Source organism: Python bivittatus, unplaced genomic scaffold, assembly GCF_059951505.1.
Source record: "Python bivittatus isolate LINGU-HERP-01145 unplaced genomic scaffold, Pbiv_v1 ctg000480_np1212, whole genome shotgun sequence".
Lineage (NCBI taxonomy): Eukaryota > Metazoa > Chordata > Lepidosauria > Squamata > Pythonidae > Python > Python bivittatus.
In genome coordinates, this window is record NW_028277075.1 from 3,178,378 (window position 1) to 3,203,582 (window position 25,205).

The window sequence follows — 25,205 nt, forward strand, 5'->3', positions numbered from 1 at the left end:
TCGTCAGCGATCGGGGCGGCAACTTCATCGCGCGGTTCTGGAGGGAGTTCCTGAAATGGGTGGGGACGAAGCAAGCCCTTTCCTCCACGGCGCACCCGCAGACGGACGGAGCCACGGAACGCCTGAACGGGGGACACCAACAGGACGATTGGGCGGAGCTACTGCCATTCGCGGAAGTAGCATACAATAACGCCGTCCACAAAAGTACCGGCTTTTCCCCATTCAAAGTAGCCACCGGGAGAGACTTCGTCCCCATGCTGGAGTTGCCTCAGCCGGAATCCCAAATCAACTCCCTGGACCCCTGGTTCACCCAAATCGACGCCACCCGGCGAGCGGCGCACGCGGCATTGCAAAGAGCCAAAGCCGATTACAAAAAACACGCGGACCGCAAGAGACTCCCCGAGGGGCAGTGGAAGGTGGGGGACCAGGTGTATTTGTCAACCAAAAACCTAAAGACACACCAGACATCGAAGAAACTCAGCCCGAGGTTTGTGGGGCCGTTCCCCATTGCAGAGGTTATCAATCCAGTAACCGTCAGGCTGACGCTCCCGAAAAGCCTCGGGAAGATCCACCCGGTGTTCCACTGCAGCCTGCTAAAGCTGCACCAGCCGGGGAACGCCTGGCACAAGGCAGAGGGGGTGCCACCACCCATCATGGTCGGTGGGGAGCAGCATTTCGAGATCAACCAGATACTGGACGCCAGGAGGCACAAGGGGCAGATCCAGCTCCTAGTGCAATGGAAACATTTTCCCAAGTCCCACAGCGAATGGGTAAGCAAAACCCACATAAGAGCGCCGGACCTAGTGCGGGACTTTTACAACAAATACCCCGGGAAACCAAAATAAAGTCGGGGGGGATTTGTTTTCAGGGGGGCGGTATGTCAGGTTCGGTCAGCACGGGGCTTCGGGGAAGCTCGCAGCCAGACCACGCGAACTCCACCGGCGGCAGCTAGCGAGGGAAAGAGGAACTGAAAGCGCCGCTAATTAATGGGCCACCTGCGCCCAGCCAAACAGGAAAACCACAGCGGAAGTTTTAACTCTACACTGATAACGGCGCGAGCCAACAATGAACGGGGCCGCAGGCAGCGAAACAAGATCGCCGCGCAACACAGAACCCTCGGACTTGCACGTAACGGGGGGGGGGGGGGACCAATCCAAGCCGGAGGGGGACTGTCAATCAAGGACAATGGACCCTGACCGAACCTGCCATCATGGACAATTAAGAGGGATTATTGGGGGGCCGATAATCCGCAACGGAAACGCGATTGCGGGGCAAAAAAGCGCGGGAAGGGGGGAATATAATGAGTGATGCAATTGTACCAAGCCAGTCCTGGCTTTGCTTGTGACTGCTACATTACACATGAGTAAACCTCTTTTGTGAACCACACGTGTCACGGGAGTTTCTCTGTCGAACGGGGCAAACCTTACACAGCTGAGATCAGTTACATAAGGCTCATGATTGGAGGAAGTCTGTTTGGGAGACAAGCTATTTCACTCGTGATTGGAGGCTAGCAATAGGAGGAAGCCTGTCTGCAGAGACAAAGTATGGGCAGTTTTGCAACCGCACAGTTCTCTCCTCGGCTGACTTCCTTGAATAAGACGCCCTTCAATTTTTAGCGTAAGGATTTTAGAAAAAAGTATCGTCTTATAGTCGGAAAAATATGGTACTTTAAAGATTTGCAGACAAGTACTACATGTATTTCCCTGTGTACTCCTAAGCTCTTGGTGATAACAATAGAAGTTGCCTTTCACTGTTTATTTGGTTGCCCCTTGTTGCCTAAGAAGCGATATAGCCCTTCAGATTTCATCTCCAAAAGATGATTTGCAGCGTGCAGGAGTGCCAATGTCATACCTCCCCCTGGAAGTGAGATTAGCTCCATCCCTCTTAACATTCTGTAAGTCCCTCAAGACCTGGTTATGTGATCAGGCCTGGGGCTCCCAGGGAACCGGGGAGATTTTACGATGGCTCCCTTATTAATTTTATCCCCTCCTATTTTGTGTGTTTTTACAGTTTTTTATGTGTAATTGTTTTTATGTATTTATTTTTCAATTGTGGTATGCTACCCAGAGTCACCTTGTGTGAGATGGGGAGCTATATAAATATGATAAATACATAATAAATACATAAATAATACCTACATGAAATACTTTAAAATAGTTTTGTCTTTTTCCAGATCAGGTGCAGTTGCTTTAAGGTGTGGTAGATTTGCATTCGTGCACACAGCTGTCCTTCGGACACAGTTCTTTGTTCTTCTGTTTTTGGATATAAACAGTTGAATCTGTTTTTGTTTTCACATGCAAAATTAGTACCTTACTATTAGGCTTCCAGGGGTTTTAAAATGATAAATACAGTGGTACCTCGGTTCACGAACTTAATTCATTCCGTGATTCTGGTCACGAACCGAATTGGTCGTGAACCAAATAAAATTTTCCCATAAGGTTCAATGTAAATACGGTTAATCCGTTCTGACCCCTATGAATTTGGTCGCGACCTGATTTTTGATCAAATGTACCTCGGTTCACGAACTTAATTCATTCCGCAACTCTGGTCGCGAACCGAATTGGTCGTGAACCGAATCAAATTTCCCCATAAGGTTCAATGTAATTATGGTTAATCCGTTCTGAACCATATGTTTTTTTTTTTTTAAACCACAAAAATATGACACAAAGTACAGTACGAAGAGAGAGAAAGCTAACCTTGCTTGACGCGACTTCTGGCGTGGAGGACAGGAAGGCGGGTGGGGAGGCGGTTACTGCTTGGAGGGAGAGTCCCCCTCCCTACACGTGTCACGGGACCACGTGTCACGGGAGGGAAAATGGCCGCGGATCCTGTTTGTCACCTGATCCAGCGTTCGCGAACGGAGGCAAAATTTTGTGAACGGAGCTGTTCGTGAACCGAATTGTTCATGAACAGAAGCGTTTGTGAACCAAGGTACCACTATATTTGACTGCTGGAATGATCTTTGCTTTCTATTTTAATACAGAAAAATATCCCTCAATTGTCAGTAACCTGAGAAAGGCTTCAAGAAACTGGTAAATTCATCAGCAGTCTCCACAATGAATTCTGCTGCTGGTTTCTTAATTTTTTTTTCATATTTGCTCTGTGCAAATATTAATCACTTTTAAGAATTTTTAATCTGTGAATATATTAGATTCATTTTAATGGTTTCATTTAGTGCTTTATCACTGTTATTTTGTTTAATTGTACTTATCCTATACATACTTCAGGAGTATTCTGAACTGAACAATAGGACAATAGTTATAAATAACGTCCCCCATAAAATGAAAAAAGAAAAGTATATATACATTTTAATAAGATTTGTCTGTTGCCCAGAGAGCAGAATGAAATAAACTAAAGAGATAATTTTTAGGATAGATTTTGATTGAATGCTAAGACAAATTTCTTAATCATAGGAAGAGTTGGACAATAGAACCAATTATCTATAGAATTTTGAGGATGGGGAAAAGCATTTAAAGGGACTTTTTCAAGTGATAAGGATTTGTGTTTGAGTTGAGGTTTTTTTTTAAACTTTTTCTCATGATGATCATTATGCTGTATATGTTAACATGAATTAAAGATATATATTGTTCTAAACTGTTTTATTTCTTAGTCTACTTACTATATATAAATGATTAAAAGGACTTTTTTTTCCCCCTCAATGTGATATACCTTCTTTCATTTTTGAACATGTAACCTGCTTCCTTTTCATGTTTTCCCTTTAGATTACCTATTTTAGCCTTTGGTATTTCAACAAGCAGAACCAGCGCAGGTGGATAGATTTGGATAAGCCTCTCAAAAAACAACTGGATAAATATGCATTGGAGCCAACTGTGTTCTTTGGTGTGGTGTTTTATGTGCCTTCTGTCTCTCAACTTCAGCAGGAAATTACCAGGTGAATCTTATACGCTGGCACAGAATAATTCTAAATATAAAGTAAGGAAATTTTACATGGCCCTATTGAATCTGATTTCTGTTGTTTCCATATATCTTTACAGTAGAATAGTCCTCCTGGATCTGAACAAAGATCTTTCTGATTAACATGTTATTTCCTACATGGCCAATTATTTTAGCTCAGATTACATACGAGCACATTACCTTTGGTAGATAATAAAAGCTATTATCCTACTAAGCTGTTGAGCAGAGTCTCAGATTTGATGCTGAAATCCCTGGCTGCTTTTTGTCCTAGAACATAGGAGAAACTACACTGGGATGGCACCATTTGGGGAACACTGGTTTACACTGCATGGGGCAACTTACGAATTCAGAGTCAGTTATTTCCCAGACCTCTTTAGATATGTCAAGTATTGAACTACAGTTCTGTGAATAAGCATTTGACCCTTTGTTGATTTTCTGAATTTTTGCATATCTTTGTCACTGAATATTATCAGTTTCATGGATCCTACTGATATATAGAGGGGGAAGGGGAGTCGATCTGAGTTAACAAAAAGTGCCAAAATTTGGAGTCTCTATTTATTCATAAGTAAAGTCATCCAACATGTGATGTGCCAGTGTGTAAAAAGAAATGAGCAGTTCGTGCTAGAAAATCTTTGAAGTGTGATTGAACTGAAGCAGTTTACCATGGAGAAGTGGGCCAATATTTCTACTGAGCAATGTGAGAGAATGATCCCCAGTTACAAGAAGTTATTGTTACTAAATGTGGTACAGCAAGTTACGGGGATGATTACTTTTTCTCACTAGCACACTGTACATTGAAGAGACTTCAGCATCAAATCTGGGACATCCTTCACCAGCTTAGATTGTTTTAATTCCAAAATTAAATTTGGAATTAAATTATCAACTTGAATGGTCAGCAGTTCTCTGGAGTCTCACCTACAGATTTTCCTTATTGTCTCCTGCTTGATTCTTTTTTAATGGAAATGCCATGGATTGAACTTGGAACTTTCTGCATATGCTCATCTGCTAAGTTATGGTATCTGGCCTACCATATATCACACTACAGATAGAGCTTATATAATATTATTTATTTTATTTATATACCCTGCTTTTTCTCCAGATGCTGAAAGTCATGTACATACTTCTTCCATAGAATCATATCAGCAAAACATTTGCTTACAACCTAAATTGTTGATAGCTGAGAATTAGATGTATGTATGTATGTGTATATAGGTATAGGTACATACAGACATACATCATAGAATGTTTCTGAGTGTATGCATTTCCATGAATCAGAGGCAGATGGAAAAACATTTTTTTTCTCATAGATACCAGTATTATCTACAACTGAAGAAAGACATCTTGGAAGGAAACATACCTTGCCCATTTGAACAAGCAATTCATCTTGCTGGCTTAGCTGTTCAAGGTAATCTCCACACTTACAATCGTGTTTAGCTTATTTTAGGAGGAAGGGACTTGTATTACTGTTTGAATGAGCATTTTGGAGGAAGTGTATGGCCTATTGACTGTACATGGGTTACAACCTGTGTTCCTTAAAAAAGCATTAAAGCGTAATTGGGATATAAGAATACAAAAAGCACAAAAAGGGCCATCTTGGATCAATGTATTATCCCCCATAGTGACCGAACAGATGCTTAGAGGAAGCCTATTGGCTGGACATGAAGGCAGTAGCTGTCTCCTGTTGCTGCTTTACAGCAGCTGATATATATGGAGATCAAGATGTCTAGTGTTATCCTGTATTAAGGCTGCACAAGCAATTGGCACAGGAGCTTTACAAGGAATATTGGCATGAATGAAGCACCTTTCCTCAAAGCTTTAAAGCAGTCATGTCCTCTGATACAATCACTCTGATGTCTGTCCTTGTGTGTGTGTGGTTTTCTCTCACTGTGTGGTTTTCTCTGTGTGCAGATACATGTCCGTTCACAGACAGCATTACTGCTGGGATTGCCAGCAGAGGAGCTGTTCCACAGAGCCTGTGTGACAACTGGTTCTTCAGCAGGGGAAGATCCCTTAGCAAATTAGAGAGAATTGCAAACTTTTGGTTCTCAACCTCTCCTGCATATGTCTTTATATTTTATTGTTATCTTGGACAATTGTATTCTGCCTTTTCTTCAGAGAAATATTTTACCGTCATAGTAATCCATTGTGGTTGAATACTGTTTTTGAGTAAGGCACCCACAGTTCTTTTCTCCCAGAAGCATGTTAAACTTCTAATGGTTTACTATAATTTTGGACAGTCTGGATTTACATCATCAAAAGAAAGTCATGCTTTATTTTGCCCATGATAATCTTCATCTGTATGGTGCAAATCAGATCACTAAAGCATTGTAACTTTCAACTCTATATAATATTTTACAACATCAAGGAGAGTATGCTTTTTGTAATTTTTGAGTAACACTTTTAGATAACATAATTTGTACTTGTGCCAAGCTTCAGTCAGGAATGCCACCACAACTCCTTTCTACTCATTTGATCATTTTCTTTCTTTCTTTAAAACTAATTTGCCATGCTTGGAACAGCTCCTTAAAGGCACAGCAAGCTTTACACCATAGCTTGGCAGTAAATCATAGATCAACCTTTCTGAGCCAGTGTGCTGATGACTGGTGGCCTTGAACAACAACTAGAATATATTTTCATAATGGTTCTTTCCAGCCTGAGAACAGCTGTGCTGGTTTCAGTCCTTCTAAGATGGACTTCCTTCTAAAGTACTAAGATAGACATTTATCTTATTAAACTATTTAATTTTAGTTTAAGATAATTTTTAATTTTCATGACATTAAAAAAAAATAAGAGAGTCAGCCTGGATTTTCTGACTGTTGAGCATACTCTGTCCTTATTAACCTTTTTTGATTTTTTTTGGTACTTCCATGATTCTGAAATTTCCCCAAACCTTTGATACCTTCCTGTTGTGTGGAGGTAGATTGTTATTTTTGATACATAATCAACAGCTAGAAGACTGGATACAAAATATGTACCACAGGGTTTTAAAAATTATCTTAAACTAAAATTAAATTTGGAGTCTATGTACCTTCAGTGCTTCATTGATGAAAGACTTTTTTCAATATAAACTGGGGTTCAAATAGTTTGACTTGAATGAAACATGGCAAGAAACACTATTTCTGTTTGCAGCACTTTGTTTAATTAGAGAATTAGAACAATTGCCTGTTGATTGTTGCAGGATTACTGCTTTCAGTACATGCTTTTTTCAGTGTGTAAAAGTTATGATCATGCTAATCATACTTTGAGAAGATAACGACAAAATAATTGTATAGTCTGTTGAAAATCACTGATTTTTTTTTAAATGACTTTCAATATCACACTGATTTCTTTTAGTATTATGGCACATTGAAGGGAAATACAATTCAGTACTCATGATTTATAGTTTTTTTCCCCTTGCAGTCTTCATTTTTCTTTGTGCTACTTGAAAAATAGGTATATAATTACAATATAACTGAGGAAAATTTGAATGGAGCTCCTCTCTCTCTCTCTCTCTCTCTCTCTCTCTCATTGTCTCAGTTCTAAAAGTTTACTTGACTTCTCGTTCTTTAAATCTGGGAATATAAAAAGGTCTTTGTAGTCTAGCATTCTGTTTCTGTTAGTGGTCAACCAGATGGCCCTGGGAAACCCATAAACAAGATTAAATCACTTTCATCCTTCTGTTCATATTCCCCAGCACTGATATTGAACAGCATATTATATCCAATATCAGTGCCCATGGTTGACTACTATAACTCTCTGTACATGGTACTACCCTTGAGACCACCTGGAAACTTCAGGTGGTACAGAATGCAGCTGTCCTTGTACTAACAGGAATGCCCCGATATCATCAGATAACATCAGCATTATGGGTCCTCTACTAATTGCCAATTTGTTTCTTATTGCAGTTTAGTGGGATGGTTATAAATTAAATAGTCCTATGTAGCTCAGGACTTGGGTATTATTGAGACTGCTTCCTCCAAGCAGAATATGCCCACCCAAGATATGCACGCTAAGAGTTCCCTCCTCATGAAGTACAGCAGAAGAATCGGAAGCAATCATTCTCTGCCAGAGCTCCCCTCCTGTGGAACCAGTTGCCCCCAGAAATAAGATCAGCTTCCTCACATTTAGAAAACTTGTGAAAAAGTGGTTTCTTAAGCATTTGGGGAATATAGATAAAGTATTTACCTGGGGTACACGTGGGCACTGCTTATTGTTCTTTTGCTGCTATTGTTGAGTTTAAATATATGTATGTATATGTATGATTTTTTTTCCCTATATGGTTGATTTTTTTGTTATATAGTTTTGTAAGATGCTTAGATTTACTTGACTGAAACAGCAAAAAACAATGAATGAATGAATGAATGAATGAATGAATGAATGAATGAATATTGAATGAACATACCCCATCTGGTCTGCAGAAATCTAGATGACCACTAGATGGGTGGATAAAGAATGTCTTTCTGTATCTCTTTGCTACCATCTGTTGGTTATCTTGGGTGTAAGTGAGTGGGGTTTAGTTTGAGAATAGTGTGTTGCAAATATACCCTGATTTTGATCTGTGAAAATGTTGGATGTATGAAGATTCCTTTTAAATCAATAATACTTTTGCATAGCTGTTATAGCAAATGTTCTATGTTAAAGAAGAGATTGGGAAAAAAGATGAATTGTTGGCATGAGGAAGGGGGAACCATGAATATTCATTTCATTTGCTGTTATACTTTATATGCTTAGAATAGTAATATTGTGCTATATTGAATATATTTCCAGAATGTTATTTTGTCAGTGTGATAGAAGAAATACATCACAATAACTTGTTTATGTGACAAACATTCTGCCTTTTTTATTTATCCCAGTTGACTCTTAAATTATAGTGATTCAGTAAATAATTACCTAATTGCTCTTGTATATCATGAAATAGCTTTCTACATTTCTGTTTTTTAGATAAGAAAACTAAAAGTTGTATAATATATCCATTTGTATTGTTTATATGACTTCTGGGAGTTTGGATAGGAATGTTCTGTATGCATGCAATAATTTAGTTGTGGTCTGTTGCTCATCTGTCAAATAATACTTCATTGTTAACTGGCCTGTTCTTGACAGAATTATTTTCCAACAGAATTGTATGTTAAGTATTTAATTGCTGCCTGTTTTCTTTTAATTCCTCAGCTGATTTTGGGGATTATGACCAGTATGAATCACAAGAGTTTCTACAGAGATTTGCCTTGTTTCCCGTGGTAAGGATGGTCCAATTTCTCTTGCTTTTTTCCCTGTTTGGAGATGTTTAAAAGAATAATTTAAAAAGTGAAACTAGTCCTGCATGCTATTATTATTTTGAATGTTCTTGTTTTATCTATAGAAACAAGCACGTATTATGATAGCTTTATTATTAATTGCTTCATGTTTTACCAGTTTTTAAAATCAGTATTCAGAAAAAGGTTTCTTTGTGCTGTTCTGTCAGAAAGGTTTGTATGGATTTTTATTGTTCTATCAGATTTTTATAGTGATAGTAAAACCTGCTATGTAGATGAAGAGAAAGTTAGAATACTCTGTCATCATCCTACCTCCAGTGGGACGAATCTGATTGTTGAAACCCAGGTGAAACCAGGAATATCTGGTATTCCTGAGGATGTAAATCTGCTGTTACCTTAGGAGTACTCAACAACTAACTGAGAGAGACTAGCCCAACCTCCCAGAATTTATGTTTTCCAGCCAGAGGCATGTGTGTGTGTGTGTTTGTGTGTGTGTGTGTGAGAGAGATCATTAGCAAGATGGTGGACAGAGATTTACAATACAGTACAGCACCCCCTTCCCTTTTCTGTATAAGTTGACCATGTTTAAAAGAGGTGGGGATGCTCTGTTAGCCATCTTGCTAACTTTGACACATATATCCTGGGATGCCATTTCACCAAGTCTGGAAGGATCTGCCTTTTTTCCTCTTCCCTCCAGGTGATATCCAATACATGGTTGCCTTTGAGTTTTTTATTTTTGAATATTTGCCTGAAAAGAGGCATATAAATATCTCAAACGGCTACCCAGACATTTTTAGCATTGCCTTTGTGGTTCTGAAGATCACCCTACTAAAATTTGGTGGCCAAAAAACTGATCTTCAGCTGTGTGAGAATTTAACTTGGTTTGGAGAAGTTTTAAAAGTAAGAATGAGAATATAAGGCCTTCATGAGTTAAAATGCTTCCATTCTCATTGTTAAACCTCCCCCATCCATCCATCCATCCATCCATCCATCCATCCATCCATCCAAAAAGATTTCCAGTCCCATCATTTCCAGTGTCATCACCCTGAAACTGGAAGACTTGAGGTCCATTAGTAGTTTTACCTGCATTCCTTGACTGAGACGTTACCTACTCTGCCTTGAAGAAACAATTGCAAGCAACTCTACAAACAGCAGAACACAAAAGTGCTTCCAAATTCTCTCAGATACATCCAGATCACTTGCAATATATTGAAAAAAAACCTTCAGGTTAAAATCTTACATGGCTATATGCTCTATGTGCTCTCATGAAAGAAATGGGTGCTTTTGTGGAAGTTTACAAATTTATTTACCCCTAGGTCATTCTGGATGACTTGTGACATTTGAACTGCGAGGGATAGATTAACACAGATCAAACTACTCAATATGGATCCCATCTGAATTCCTTTAGACACTGTAATTATCAGGATGGGCAGATCAAAACTGATGAGCTTTCTCTGATTTGAAGCAATGCATATAAATTTACCTGATGATTTTGTACATGTTTGTACAAGCCAGATTAAATGTTATTGTTTATATGGTTACCATGAATGTTTGATCACTTTATGTGTTTACTGTGGATATTTTAGTTAAGTCGTTTACTGTGCATGTTTTAATTATTGATCTTATTTAAGTTGCCATGAATCTTTTGGTTTGATGACATACAAATATATGAATGACTGAAAATAAGACGGAGTAGTAGATATACATACTTTTAATTAACTTCTTACAACAAATGAAGTTTCGAATATTGACAATGGATACAGGAATAAGCACAATTCTTTATTTTCCATTTTTAAGGGTTGGTTGCAAGATGAGAAGATCTTAGAAGAAGCAACTCAGAAAGTGGCATTACTCCATCAAAAATACAGGTATTGGTTCTGAATTTGTGACATTGTTTCAAGCCTGAAGCTTGCCAGATGATGGCATGCTGAATTGTTGCTATAAAGTAGGAAATTATTTACATTTGGACTGATTACGAGAAATATACAGGCCCTTGTTAACACACAGTCTTTCTACTGGCTCTGTGATTGAAGTTGCTGGATCTGTTTCTCATCATTTGAAGTAGGTACATCAAGAACACTGTAAGCTTACAGTACATTTAACACTGTATTTTAAGCTGTGATCCCCACAAATAAATCTAGGAAAAAAGTACTTCATTTCTCCAAAAAACCCTGATACTGTAATAAACAGTCATAAGCACTGTCTTTAATACTAGCTTCCATTGATCAGAAAGTCATGATAAATGGTGATAACTGACTCTGGTTTAATGGGAAACCTTTTTGCTTTAGTAACATTATTGTACTTACAAACTGTTTAAATTTGGAGCACATATGCCTGAGGCTGGCTTTAGAATCATTAACTACAGTTTTTAGAGGCCCAGCATGCTATTTGCATTGGCCCCACATTTGGAATTTGCAACAGATCTACTAAATTCTGCTTATTATAGATTTATAAGAAACCTCTGAATGCAAATATGATCTTTGCTCCTTGTAAACTTTTGTATTTCATGTGCTATTTTACAGCTGGATTTAAATAAGACACTATTGTGATTTGCTTGTTTGTAGTTTAGTGTGTTATATGAAACCAACTACTGTGGTTTATAAATCACAACATTTATTTAAGCTGGTTACTGAATAAATCCATTGTTTTGGATTTGCAGAATACATTGAATCATAAACTAATTCAATAGTCTGAGTTCGTAAAATATATTGAACTACTATATGTATGTGTGTGTATTTATGTAGATTTATGTACGTATCTGCTAAATCTTTGCTGATCTGCTTAAATGTATTGTGTGTTTGATCAGAGAAAAATCACATTTTTTGCAGCAATGAAATATTATACTCTGGATTTATTTATGTAAACTTCAAGGAATATACCCTCCAAAAAAGTATTCTTGATACAGTTACAGACAAAAACTAAGTGTTCTCTTTTAATCAATTGGATTTCTTTCTTTTCTTCTTTCTTTTGAAGGGGCCTCACACCACCTGATGCAGAGATGTTATATATGCAGGAAGTTGAGAGAATGGAAGGTTATGGTGAAGAGACCTACCCTGCTAAGGTAAAGTTAGCTTTACTGAAGACCTGTGCCACCGCTTCAGTGTGACACAAGTAATTTGCCTTCTGCATTTTTAATTTTCTTTTAAAAGGTATATTTTTTCTCAGAACACTGCTAATGTTTCTGTTAAAACTTTTAGCAGAAACACTCAGATGTCAATCCAGAAATAGGATTGGAGTTTCTATTTAGAAAGCAAAATTCTACACTGAAAATATTCTGGATCCTATGTTAACCAATAAATGTAGCAAGCATATACTTGTAATACATAAAAACCATGTTCTATATCTAGTAAAAGCAGAATTTCAAATATATAAACTCTATGTAAATGAATGAATGATGTGTATAGTAATAACCCAGATTTTGAGCAAAAACATGGGGTTATAGAGACTAGAATGTATGTTACACTGAACTAACTTGATAATTATTATTTTAAAAATATTCATCTTCATATTCTTTTAAAAGGAAGCCATTCTAATTTCAGTCTGCTTCAGATTTGATTATAGTGCAGAAATAGTCAGGGTTGCCCTAATGGATGAGCTTTACTGGGACAGAAATAGAGGAATGCTATTGTATCTTCTGGATTTCTTAGTGGTCTTTGACATCACTGATCACAGGATATTGCTGGAGTGGGTTGGTGGGTTGGAAATTGGTGTTACAGTGATTCCATTTCTATCTGCAAGACAACTGTCAGCAATTGGTAGTAGTATATTTCTGTTTGGATCCAAGTGTTTATGTAGTGGTATCCCACTGCATTTTCTGCCTTCTCTCTTGCTATTTGGGACTACATCATTATCTTTCAACTATGGCAACTTCCAGATGTGTAAACTTAAACTCTGAGTATTCTGCAGCCAGCATGAACATTCTGTGAATTCTGGGAGTTGAAATACACACATGTGGAGGTTGTCAAGGTTAGGAAAGACTGATAAACATTAAAACGTTGGAGAAGATTGTCCAGAAATTTGGAGTACAGTGTCATCAGTGTGCAGCTGACAGTCAGAAGAAGTTGTGCAGGAACTTCCTGGAAGAAGTAATGTACTGGATGAGGGCAAACAGACTGAAGCTAAACTTAGATAATGGGTTCTCAGTCCAGGGAATTAAGTAGGTGACTTATTCTGGAATAGGTAGCATTCCCTCTGAAGAACAGGTACATTGCTTGGAAACTAACCTTGATTCCCAATTGTCACTAGAGGCATCACTGGCCTCAGTGGTGATGAAAAGATAAGCCTAATTTTGGCTGGTGTGCAGGATACAACCCTTCTGGACTAGGATAGTCTAGCCTCAGTGATCCATACTCTAATAACTTCAAGTTTGGATTACTGCAATTTCCTTTTCTGGGCTATTCTTGAAGACAGTATGGAAGCTGCAGTTGGTACAAAGTATAGCTATCTGATTGCTAAGTGAATTGGTGAATGAGATTGTACAACACTGGCCTGAAAACATTGTGCTCATTGCCAGAAGGTTCCAGGGCTGTATTTGATGTGTTGACATTAGTCTGTAAAATCCAAATAGCTGAGAACCCCAATATTAAAATATGAGCTTCTCCAGGGCTATATAATCATGTTGCGGAAGACCTTCCGGTAGTCCCACAAATTGGTTTGGTTTACAATGCACTGGGTCTTTTCAGTGGCAGGATCCCAATTATGAAAGTCTCTTCAAAGGGAAATATGGATGGCTACAAGCTGTCTTCATTTAGATGACAGTTAAAAATATACCTGGCAGATGGAAAATAACTAACTTGGGATCTGTGTTTTAGATTGCATATTATAGAGGCAGTCCCCAGGTAAGATACATAATTCCAGTGTTATGCTTAGGAGCATGACTAATGTTTTTTGTATGCAGAAATGGCAGCCACTATTTCTGGGCACAGTGCACAGTGTGCAGTCCAAAGTTTCCAAGAATTGGCTTATAGGACTCTCGTAAAATCCTTGCAGGGATTGCCTGCATTGCTTTTTTTAAATTAACTTTTAATTAATTTTTATATTTATTGTTTGGCAGGACTTTTGATTAATCATTTATTTAATATTATTTATATTGATAAATTGTTCTGATAATAATAATAGATTTTCAGTACTATTTTTGTCATAACTGAATGTTGAAAGCATAAATTATTTAGGGAATTTTAGGGGAAGTGATGTATAAGGGGACAAAACTATTTCCTTATTCTAGAAAGCATTGTCCTCAGTAATATCCTCAAATTGAGACATAATCCCTTCTTGATTAGGATCACAGACAATCGGGTTAACATGTAGAAAAACATGTTGTCATATAGTTTTTGCAATATAATTTAAATGTTCATCTAGCTGTGGCTGAATGGTTGTCCTACTAACATCATCAACTTTTTTTTTTCATTATCATTATCTAGGATAGCCAAGGAAGTGACATATTCATCGGAGCTTGTCTTGATGGAATTTTTGTCAAGCACAAAAATGGTCGGCCTCCTGTCATATTTAGGTGAGTTTATTTCCCCGGTAAGATAGAAAGCATTATGTTTCATGCTTATATTCATAACAATCTCTAGATATTACAGCTAAATAAGAACATATTTCCCATGCCGAATGTGTATAGGATATAAGGCTGTAGTCACACTACTAATGAGATCTGTATTATGATAAATTATGTGCCATCAAGTCACATAATAAATTTTCTCTGTAATAATCTGTCCCTAAGCTGGTCTTTCATGTCTTCCAACAGTGCACTCATCACCAGTATAAGTGAGTCTATCCACCTTGCGGCTGGTTGTCCTCTTCTTCTCTTTTCCTCTACCTTTCCCAGCATTAGAGCCTTTTCCAGAGAGGTAGATCTTTGCATAATGTGTCCAAAGTAGGATCATTTGAGCCTAGTCATTTGTGCCTTGAGTGAGAACTCTGGGTTGATTTGTTCAGTAATCAATTTGTTTGTTTTCTTGGCTGTTCACTGTATTCTCAGGAGTCTTCTCCAACATTAAAGTTCAAAAAATCAATATTCTTCCTGTTCTGCTTCTTCAGAGTCCAGTCTGTACTATGAAATGCTTGTTTATCTTTCAGTAATCACTGTAAGGATTATTTAGTATGCAATCTGTGACCTTTGGAATTGCATTCTAGGAGAAAATGATTGCTCCATTTCCCCCTTCCAAGTTAGTAGATAGGACTCCAACTTTGAGGGATAAGTTTAACTTTAAATCAGCTACCCTCAATGAGAAGCTCTGAAATTGGTGAATGCCTATCTGAGAAAGCCTCAGAAACAACACAGAGGAGTAAGGTTCCAGAAGCAGTTGGACAGGAGGACTGAGATCCAAAGGCTTCTAACTCTTGTCTGCTTTTTCCTCCCACATTCCTGTTGGATTTTGCCCACATTATTACTTAATGTAGAAGGCTCACAAAGAGAAATTCAAGGACACAGCTCTGATAAAATAAATTTATTGCAGATAATACAAAAGACTTCAGTAATAAATAAAATCAGCCATTGCAAACTCTAAGATTCAAGTGGTATTCGCAGCAGTCCCCAGATTCAAATTGTACATCACTTTTCCCACCCCTAGATCATAATGGACCAAGAGGCACTTGTTTCTCAGCAGGAGAGGTAGTTGGCACCTGTGCCTTGTTACTGGTTTCAGGCTGTTAGCTTTGGATCTTACCAGCTCTAGCCCACACGGTTGCTGACCAGGAGGAAATGGAAGGGTTGCAAATGCTGATCCTCCTGCCCTGTCTGGAATTAAATGTTAAGAATGAAATTGGTAGGACTGTGTGGTGCCCATGATCTTTGTCCTTAACCTCAGATATGTTGTTAATTCAGTTCTTGGAATCTCTTGCGTAGCGACTAAAGCATGTGCAAAAGCAACCAACCAAATGATTACAGCTTTGAAGTTGAAATGTGCAAGGTAGCTAATCACTTCTGCAAATGTGTAAGAAATAGTAGCAAATTAATATATAAATTATGCAGGGAAGTATAGCATAATTATTTGTGAAGGCTATGAGTGTTTATGTTTCTCTCATTCTTTTCATACACAGGTGGCATGACATTGCTAATATGACCCACAACAAATCTTTTTTTGCATTAGAATTGGCCAATAAAGAAGAGACAATCCAGTTTCAAACTGTGAGTGAGCTTTTATTTCAATGTATTTGATACGAGGAAGAAATCAGATACTCTCTATATGTGTGTGTATATGTTTGTGTATGATAATGTGAGTTTGTACGTATGTAGGAGAGAAAGCCTGTATCTGAAAGATGATGGTCTCTTACTTTTTTATATTTTCTTAAAATTAGAGCAATTATTAGCACAAGCTGTATAACCTATTGGCAGCCAACATAGTTGGGCAGGAACAATTCCTTTCATATATTCTCAATATCGATATCAATATCTATCAATCATATGTTCTCCGCTTTATCGTCAAGAAACATAACAGCTATAGTATTCAATGAAATAAAAATGTACTTACATTTCTCTTAGGAGAACTCTAGGGCACTACCTGTATGTTCTTTAAACACTTAGGGTGCTTCCAAGCCAGGTTTTTATCATGAGATCATTCTGCTTTATTCAGAGATACAGATTGCATCATATTTTTATCCTTTTTTTTCTACCTCTTGGTCTGTTTTTTTTTTCTGTTCATGTATAATGTTCTTGCCAGGAACAGGTGAGTCTGTCTATGGCAAAACATGATATGCTATTACTGATTACCTCAGTGTTTGGCTGATACTGCATTATTAATACTGAAACATACTGCTGGGTTTTATATGTTTTTAAAACTCTTATCAGTTTTTATTGCATTAATTTTTTTTATCATAATGCTACATTTATATGATAGAAGGTACTTTCTGATGCTTGGCCATAAAAGCTTAAAATATTTTGAATAGAATAGATGAGAAAGGGAATCACTCATATCTCATGAGTATTCTGTTACTGCATGTTTCCAAATCCATAGGGTAAAAAGAAAATGGTCTCAAGGATGAATGTGTATTATTTAATGGAGAAGCACTCAGATTGTAGTTCATTTCCCAAACAACCTGGCCATTGTGAGTATTATATATACTGCAAGTATCAGTGACTAGCAACACAATGGTGTAGATGCCAGAAGTATTTTTTTTTAATGGTGGTAATCTTGTAAGATTTGACATTCAAAATCTCATTATATACAAGAATAATATCTCATGAAACATAGCAATTTTACAGGATTACAGCAGAACTTTCATTTGAGACATACTTCAGAGTTGCATGGTGCCATGGATTTTTTGAGATACCACTTTTGTAGCTCCTCAATATTGATTATATAGATAGAATATTTGGGTTGGGAATAGGCAGACTTGTATGGATATCCCTATTTATCTTTTAAGTTCACTAGTTCACTTTGGGTTATTTAGTCAGCCTCATCTATCCTTTGCTGTGAGGATAAAATGCAGGAAGACCTGTGTGCATGGAGAAAGGTTAGGATAACAGCTTTTTATAAATAAATATAACTCATGGATTATTTATTGGCTTTCAAATATTGAGCCTTTTTATCAGTCATGAGTATTCACTGGAGAAAAAAATTCATCTTAATTTGAATGTGCTGTGATGAACATCTATGAGCTCAGCTGGGGCAGGCTATTTGCTGAAGTGATGCTTCATAAATAGCAGGAACAAGATCTTGCAGGTGCCTATTTGTTGATACTATCAGGCCTCCCTCTTTGCAGTCTAGACTGGAAACAAAAATCTCAGAGATTTATTAACAAGTTTTATTAGATGGAAGGATAAGGGGAATACAAGAATTCCAGTGAATACCTCCTTTCAAATGAGACACCTACAGATAGGGAGTTTAAGATAGCAAAACTCTTGTCCATCTCTTCCTCCTTTTCCTGTGTATGGATCTGGAAGCTTGCCTATTTTGTAAAGGAAGAAGAGTCTGCATCTGTTTCCTGTTTTGATAACTGTTATTTCTATCTGTGTAAGAAGTAACTCTCACAGATATAATAGTTGTTTTGTAATAAATTCTGAGGAAGCCCAATATAGACATACATTGCTATAGTAGTAGTCCACATGCAATGTGTGACTTGAACTTGTTTTGAACTTGTTACATTTGATTTTTCATATGTGGGAATCATAAAGAAGACATCTCCATGTGGCTCCAGAAGGAGGCAGGCATGTGTACTGGGTAGGATTCTGCTTCTCTCTGCTGTGCATGACCTTTATATAGCAAACATATTGTCCAGTCCAGGTCAGTCACTTGGCCCTATGAATCTGTAGAGTAGGGGAGTAATTTAAATCTCTGCTGGGCCCGCCCAAGAACCTGCTTTGTTTCACATGTATCTTTTCTGTTTGACAGGAAGATATGGAAACAGCAAAATATGTGTGGAGGATGTGTGTGGCCAGGCACAAATTTTATAGATTAAATAAATGTAGCCTGTAAGTACCATATCTTTTAGTTTCTTTATCTGTATTAATTTGATGTTCACAAACAGTTAACTTATTTTCTTTCTGAATGCATATTCCTGATGTTGGGACTTAATTATCTTAGAAATTTTGTTTTCAGCATTCATATACCAGCTCTATAAGGCAAGAGGTTTTCTTGCTGCAGGCTCTGACAAAAATGGTTTGAATCAAACTCTGAGAAAATAATACTAGCACATTCTAGAACTATTGTACAAGAACTGGAGTATAGATTTGCAATATAACTTCTCTGAGCATCAAGATGCCTGCAAGATTGTCAGATGGCTTCCCTGGAACCTCAGAATTTTTAAAACAAATACAATTGAAAGAAATGACATGTGATTTCTGGCACTCTCACCAGTATATCATGAGATTTGAATGCTTTGTGAAAATTTGACCCTTCCCTTCCCCTTCCCCTTCCCCTTCCCCTTCCCTCCTTCATTGTGTTATCACTCAAAATAAAACAGTAACACCCACCTGAAAAATGGCTGCGCTCTGATCTAGAGGAAGAAGTCTTGCAGTCCAATGGCACAATTTGTCAGGGGTTTAAAAAAACAAAGAGTGAATAATGAATACTGTGTAACATGTATTTTAGTAGCCTATTAAAAAATCTTGAGAACAATTTCGTTCAAGGTTTCGTAGAAGAGTTTGTACAAGTAAAGATATTGCTCTGGATTTGGGGTCACTTCTCTCAGTACTCTTCTGTTACCAGAAAATTGTGATTCTGTGATGTCAACTAACAAAAGGACATTTTTGGATTTGGCTTATACAATCATCTAATAAGGCCATTGCAAATAAAATCCCTGAAGCTCCAAAGATGCATATATTTCTAAATGAACACATGGATTAATGAAAGCATAATATAATCATCACAGCAGCGTCTGTTTACCTGCTGACAGATTGTGCATCATTTTAATAGCCACATTCTGAATTGTCATACTTCAACAGGCTTTTTATAGATTTAAAGAGAATGATTAATCATGACCCATTCTTCATGTTCTGTCTTTTATAAAGAAGAGCCAAGTGTAGTGCATTTCAGATGAGAACATTCTTACTCTGATTTGCTCTTTACCAGTTCAGAGACTAACACTGAAGGAAAAATTATTAGCCTGCCTTCTTTTGGATATTAGGAGGAGGAAAGAATATTGGTATGTTTGCTACCTTGAGTTGTATATGAAAAAAAAGGTGGGATAAAAATCTAAAAAAAAATGGCATACAGTACTGAAAACATACTTGCCCCAGGGCTAAGCAGAAGGTAGGCTGTTGAATCAGTATACACTTTGGCTTTGTGTTTTAACTTGTTTAGCATGTTAGCAAACAGCTTTCTTTCAGACAGTCTAATTTCAGAAGAAAAATGCCTGTTTCGGGGCGTGGCTTAGCCTCTGTAAGAAATGGCATGATGAAGGCCTTGCTGGTTCCTCAACCCACCATGATTAACTGCTTATCTACATAGAATTCCCTTCTAAAACAGTTAAGAAATGCAAAGTCTCTAGGAGAGGTGCTTTGCAATGAACTAAAGGGATCAAAATGTACATGAAAGAACTTATGGATTTTGAAATATTTCTGGCAGATGCTGGAGACTGTAACAGACAAAATAACCTCTGAAGTAGAGGCATTAGTGACAAAGCTGAGAATAACATGATAGATTACATAGTAACATAACTTAATGATCCCTTCCCAGATGTACATTTGTCTGAAAATAACATAGGATGTGCATATAGGGTTCAAAACTCCAGGCTTGCAAAATTGAAAAAAAAAATCAAGGGATATTATAATTATGTTTCTTAATGAATGCACCAGAGATAAAATTATCCAGGAAGCCCACAAGCTGAAGCAAAGAAACTGAGGAGAAGACAAAGCTTTGTTTTTTCAAGACATTAGTCAAACTACCTTACAAAAAAGAATTGCATTCAAGCCTCTAACAGAACTGTTGATAAAACTGGGAATTTGTTATAAATGGGGATTTTCATTCAAACTTATAATTTTGAAACCACGTGGAAATGTCAGGCCCAGCCCAAGAACAGCAATGAAACAGTCCAGTCGAGTATAGTTCCTTTATTTGCTTACACCTTATAGACAGCATCTTCCCAAACTAAATGTATACTACAGCAATTAATGGATATACCCTGGGAGATTCTAGGGAGTGGCAACTCCCCCTGCGGACTGTGTTGTCTTTTGCCTCCTTTCCCTTGCTGGAATGCACCCCTCCTTCCTGATAGCCTTGATCTCCCATATCACTCTCCTCCTCATAGATACATTCCATCACATCACCCCCCCTTCAAAGTCAGATTCCCCCTCCAAGTTCTCAGGGAAACTGGGCAGTGGTGGTAGAGATGAAAGCACAGGTGTGGTGCTTCCCTCCGAGTTCCCTGATGACTGCTCCACGTCAGGTAGCTCCTCCTGAAAAACAGCTACAGAGTTAGGAAAATCAGCCCCCCTTCCCCTTGGGAGATGGATGCTGGAAGTCAAAGGCTGAGCAATTTCTGTCTCGATACTTTCCTGCCCTATGGCCCCTACCAGACCTCCCACCTGTTCACTCACGACCTCCTTTGCTTGTTCTTGAGCACTGGAAGATTTGGGTAGCTTGTGAGGCCTTGGCTTGTTAGGGAAACACTGATGAAAGTGGCACACCAACACAGGCATGTGTACATCCCTTGCATTCTCCCACGAACGCTCTGCCTCTGGGTACCCCTTCCAATGAATTAAATATTGAATTCCCTTCCCTCTCCTTTGCGAGTCCAAGATTGCTTCCACCTTGTACGCCTCTTCCCCTTCAACTATGACTGGTGGGGGCAGTGGATCCTGGGATCTCAAGGCGCTTGAGGGTACTTTCTTAACTAGCAAGGAGCGATGAAAGACAGGATGGACTTTCATTGAAGCAGGTAGTTGCAAATGGAAAGCAACTGGGTTCACTTGCCGAATGACAGTGAAAGGCCCCACAAATTTAGAGTCCAACTTCCTAGATGGCCTAGTGGAAGTTAAGAATCTAGTAGAAAGCCATACCTTGTCTCCTTCTGAAATCACTGGCCCCTTCTGCCTGCATGCATCTGCTGCTTCTTGTATGCTGCCTTTGCCTCCAGTAGCTGCTCTTTCAATAGCTCCTGAGTTGCCTGTTGCTCTCTGAGAAACACTGCTGCGCTTGGTACAGCTCCCTGCTGTATGGTTGTGGGTAAAACTCATGGGTGTACTCCGTACAATGCTTGAAATGGTGACATGCCAATCGAGTGCACCGAATTATTATATGCAACTTCTGCTAAGGGGAGGAGTGCAGTCCAGTTGTCTTGGCTGTATGGTATGTAGCACTTTAAATACTGCTGCAATACCTGGTTAGTCTTCTCCGCTTCACCATTTGTGGAAGGGTGGTGGGTGGAAGATAAGTGAATCTGCACCTTCAGTAACTGGAAAAAGCCCCTCCAGAAATTGGAAGAGAACTGACTTCCTCTGTCTGTTATTATGTGCTTAACCATTCCTCTGTACCTAAATATGTGGTCTAAAAAGAGCTGTGCTGTGGCCTGTGCTGTAGGTAACCCTTTGGATGGTATAAAATGAGCCATTTTTGTAAATAGATCTACTACTAGTATTGACATATATCCTTGCACCGGGGGTAGATCAGTGATAAAGTCCTTTGACACCATATCCCAAGGCTGGGGAGGGGGTGTCTAATGGCTGCAAGAGTCCAGCCAGCTTCCCATAAACCAGTTTAGCCCATCTGTACACGTGGCAAGCTGCAACAGTGTCTTTAATGTCTGCAGCCATCTTTGGCTACCAATACTCTCTTAGAGTCTTGTGGAGTGTTTTAAAAACTCCCCCATGGCCAGCTGTCTCATTGTCATGGCAAAGCTGTAATACCTCCTCCCGCAAAGGTAGGGGAACATGCAGGAATGAACTTTCTGTAAAAGTTAGCAAACCCCAGGAGGCGCTGCACGTCTTTCACATTACGGGGGAAGTGCCATGACAACATTGCTTGCACCTTAGCTGGGTCCATTTGCAACCCCTCTGTTGAAATTCAAATTATTTTATAGGATGCAAGGTATTTAAACCAGCAATGATATTTTATCAGTGATATCTGTAAATGTATTTTATTTAATATTAAGGGGATGAGGTACACAAAAAGGTATAGAATATTTAGATATGTAAGATCCTTTCCCCCTTTTGTTATGTTACAAAAAACGTATAGGATAGGCAGTGTAAAGACAAATATTTTAATAAACAGTATTTTGCTCTAGGAACTAATAAGTTAAACGGGGTTGCAAATCTATTTAAATCTGGTTTAAACTTCAGAATTCAGAGATTATTGAAGGATAACAATGAAAGCTTTGAATTGATTAAGAGACAATGAGATAAATTACCAGTCGCTATCATTTCAAATTATTCTACAAACAAGCTCAAGTACAATTTCATCTGAAAGTGTTAAAGAAATTAATACAATTTTGGGATAGAGAATTTGATACTAGGAGGAGATTTAAAGGCACCTCTAGGGCAAAATGGGCACCCTGAAGTGCAGAAGAAAGTATCTGCGATATTCTCATATGCTAACATTATTGCATACTCAAGGACTGACTGACACATGGAAAATTATGAACTCCCAATTAAATAGATTCACATATTTGGATAGACATTAATATGATTCCAGATTATATTATATATGGGCATCTAAATCACGTAGGCCTAATCCAACAAGCAGCAATAACACCTATTTGCATATCTGACTATGTTCAGTATTTTTAGAACCAAAACTAGAAAGTACTACTTTTTTAAACACAGTTCTGGTGATTTAATCCAATACTATTGACGATCCAAGAAGCAAAAGAAACTCTGTCCCTTTCTAAGTATTTTAAAGAAAATAATGCAAAACAAAACATCTCCAGTGATAAGATGGAATGCAATTAAACCAGTAATAATAGGGGAATATATTAATCAAAGGAGTACAATTAAAAAGAAAAATATCTGTTTCATGAATTAGCTATCCCTCCTCCTCCTCCTTATAGTTCAGTGAATAAAGGAGGCTCCTAGCTAAGCTGCTTCTGAATGTTAACTTGTAGTTCTGGACTTAAAAAAAATGCTGCAGCTGCTTTTCCCTAGGTATTGGTTCCTGCATATCTCCATCAAGGTCATCTTTCTTACTTCTACAATATCATGTCTTTGGAAGAATGTGTTTCAAGAAATGTCTTACATAAGTAAACAAAAGACTCATTTTGCACCCAAGTGTAGGTTTGCTACACACATTAGATGGCCAGAATAAGACATTGCAAACCAAAAAAAACCACGCACACACACATTAGGTTTTTGTTTATGGCAGTCAAATTAGTTATTGTTAAACTGAAAGTATCAGGGTAACATTTCAATGGATAGATGGCATGATAACATCTGGTCTGTAGCTTTGCTTGATAAAGTATCTGATAAAATGGATTGTATGACAGGCTAAAGTAATGAATAATTGTTTTACAAGGAATGATGGAATTTCATTGTTTATGTAACAGATAAGCATCCTGGAAACAGTTTGTATCAAACAACATGGGCGTGTTAAAATGTACCAGCACAATCTATATTTTTGAAATTTAAAAAAAAAATTTTTTTAATGTAAGCAAAAAAGAAGAAAGATGTCTGCTTCTAAGAACAGACAAGGAATGGAAATGGAGCTTTAGGGACAGCCATGCTGGAGGATATGATGCTTATTACAATGCTTCTTTCCCCCCGCCTTCTGTGACCTGAAACTTATCTCTGAAACTTTTCATAATTTAAATAGTCAAGCACCTTTGCTAAGCTTCTTAGTACTAGAAAGCCATAACTTTACAGACTTTAGCTACCTTTTTTACACATTTTTGCATTTTCCTTTTAGAAACATTTTAAAGCCTTTGCAGAGAGTGGAGACACATCTATTTTAAGCCATAAAGTATAAAAGAAAGAGAAGGAGGGTTAATCGTACTAGCCAAAATTGCCAGAATTTCAGTGTTGGTCCTTGGAGGTCTGAAGGTTGCAAAATGAGACTGGAGGTGGTGGTGATGCTTTTGCTCTGTAATTGCATGTAATTACTCTATTTGTATGTAGTTCATGTTATTGATTTTAAAAAAAGAATTGTTCATGGAAGATGTTGCTGAGTTTCAGATCATAGACAGGATTCATGCATACCTTAATATGGTAGATGTATACCATATTAAGATGTATACCAAACCAACAGGTTTGCTTCTCAAAATAAATGTACAACCAAATAAAACTCTTTTCTGCCTAATATTGGACTTGGGATTTAAGCATGTATTTGAATATTTTTTTGTCTCCTAGTTTGCTTAATCTACACAGCTCGCTTTTTTTCCCCTAGCTATGAGGATGCAAAATAGTTCTGTACTGTTGTCAAGAAAACTATATAAACATGTCCATGAAGTCAGCAGGGGTTAAGTTTAGCTCAAGGGAGTTTTTAACCTTTTATGTGGATTAGGAATTCACATTTTAAAATAGTAGTACTCATTCTTTTCCTTTTAACTCAGGCCTGGTTAAAATCAGAGATCACGGGTTTTCATAGCTGTCTAACAGAACTCTTCTGTAAAAACAAGTTTCTGTTTGCATTCTGCTGTCTAGGAAGGGTTGGGAGGTCATAACCAAATGAGAGATGTCACCCTTAAGATATC

At 37.9% G+C, this 25,205-nt stretch overlaps 1 protein-coding gene across 5 annotated transcripts in view; it reads left to right on the forward strand.

The window, feature by feature from the left end:
* Window positions 1-25,205, forward strand: part of PTPN21 (protein tyrosine phosphatase non-receptor type 21) — a 70,812-nt gene that overhangs the window by 26,644 nt on the left and 18,963 nt on the right. For all 5 annotated transcript variants that reach the window (XM_088145254.1, XM_088145253.1, XM_088145255.1 and 2 more), the window contains exons 3-10: window positions 3,723-3,892; window positions 5,223-5,320; window positions 9,061-9,128; window positions 10,941-11,011; window positions 12,117-12,204; window positions 14,564-14,652; window positions 16,188-16,275; window positions 18,479-18,558. In XM_088145254.1, coding sequence (XP_088001380.1) covers window positions 3,723-3,892; window positions 5,223-5,320; window positions 9,061-9,128; window positions 10,941-11,011; window positions 12,117-12,204; window positions 14,564-14,652; window positions 16,188-16,275; window positions 18,479-18,558 — 752 coding nt within the window. The remainder of the gene's footprint in view (window positions 1-3,722; window positions 3,893-5,222; window positions 5,321-9,060; window positions 9,129-10,940; window positions 11,012-12,116; window positions 12,205-14,563; window positions 14,653-16,187; window positions 16,276-18,478; window positions 18,559-25,205) is intronic.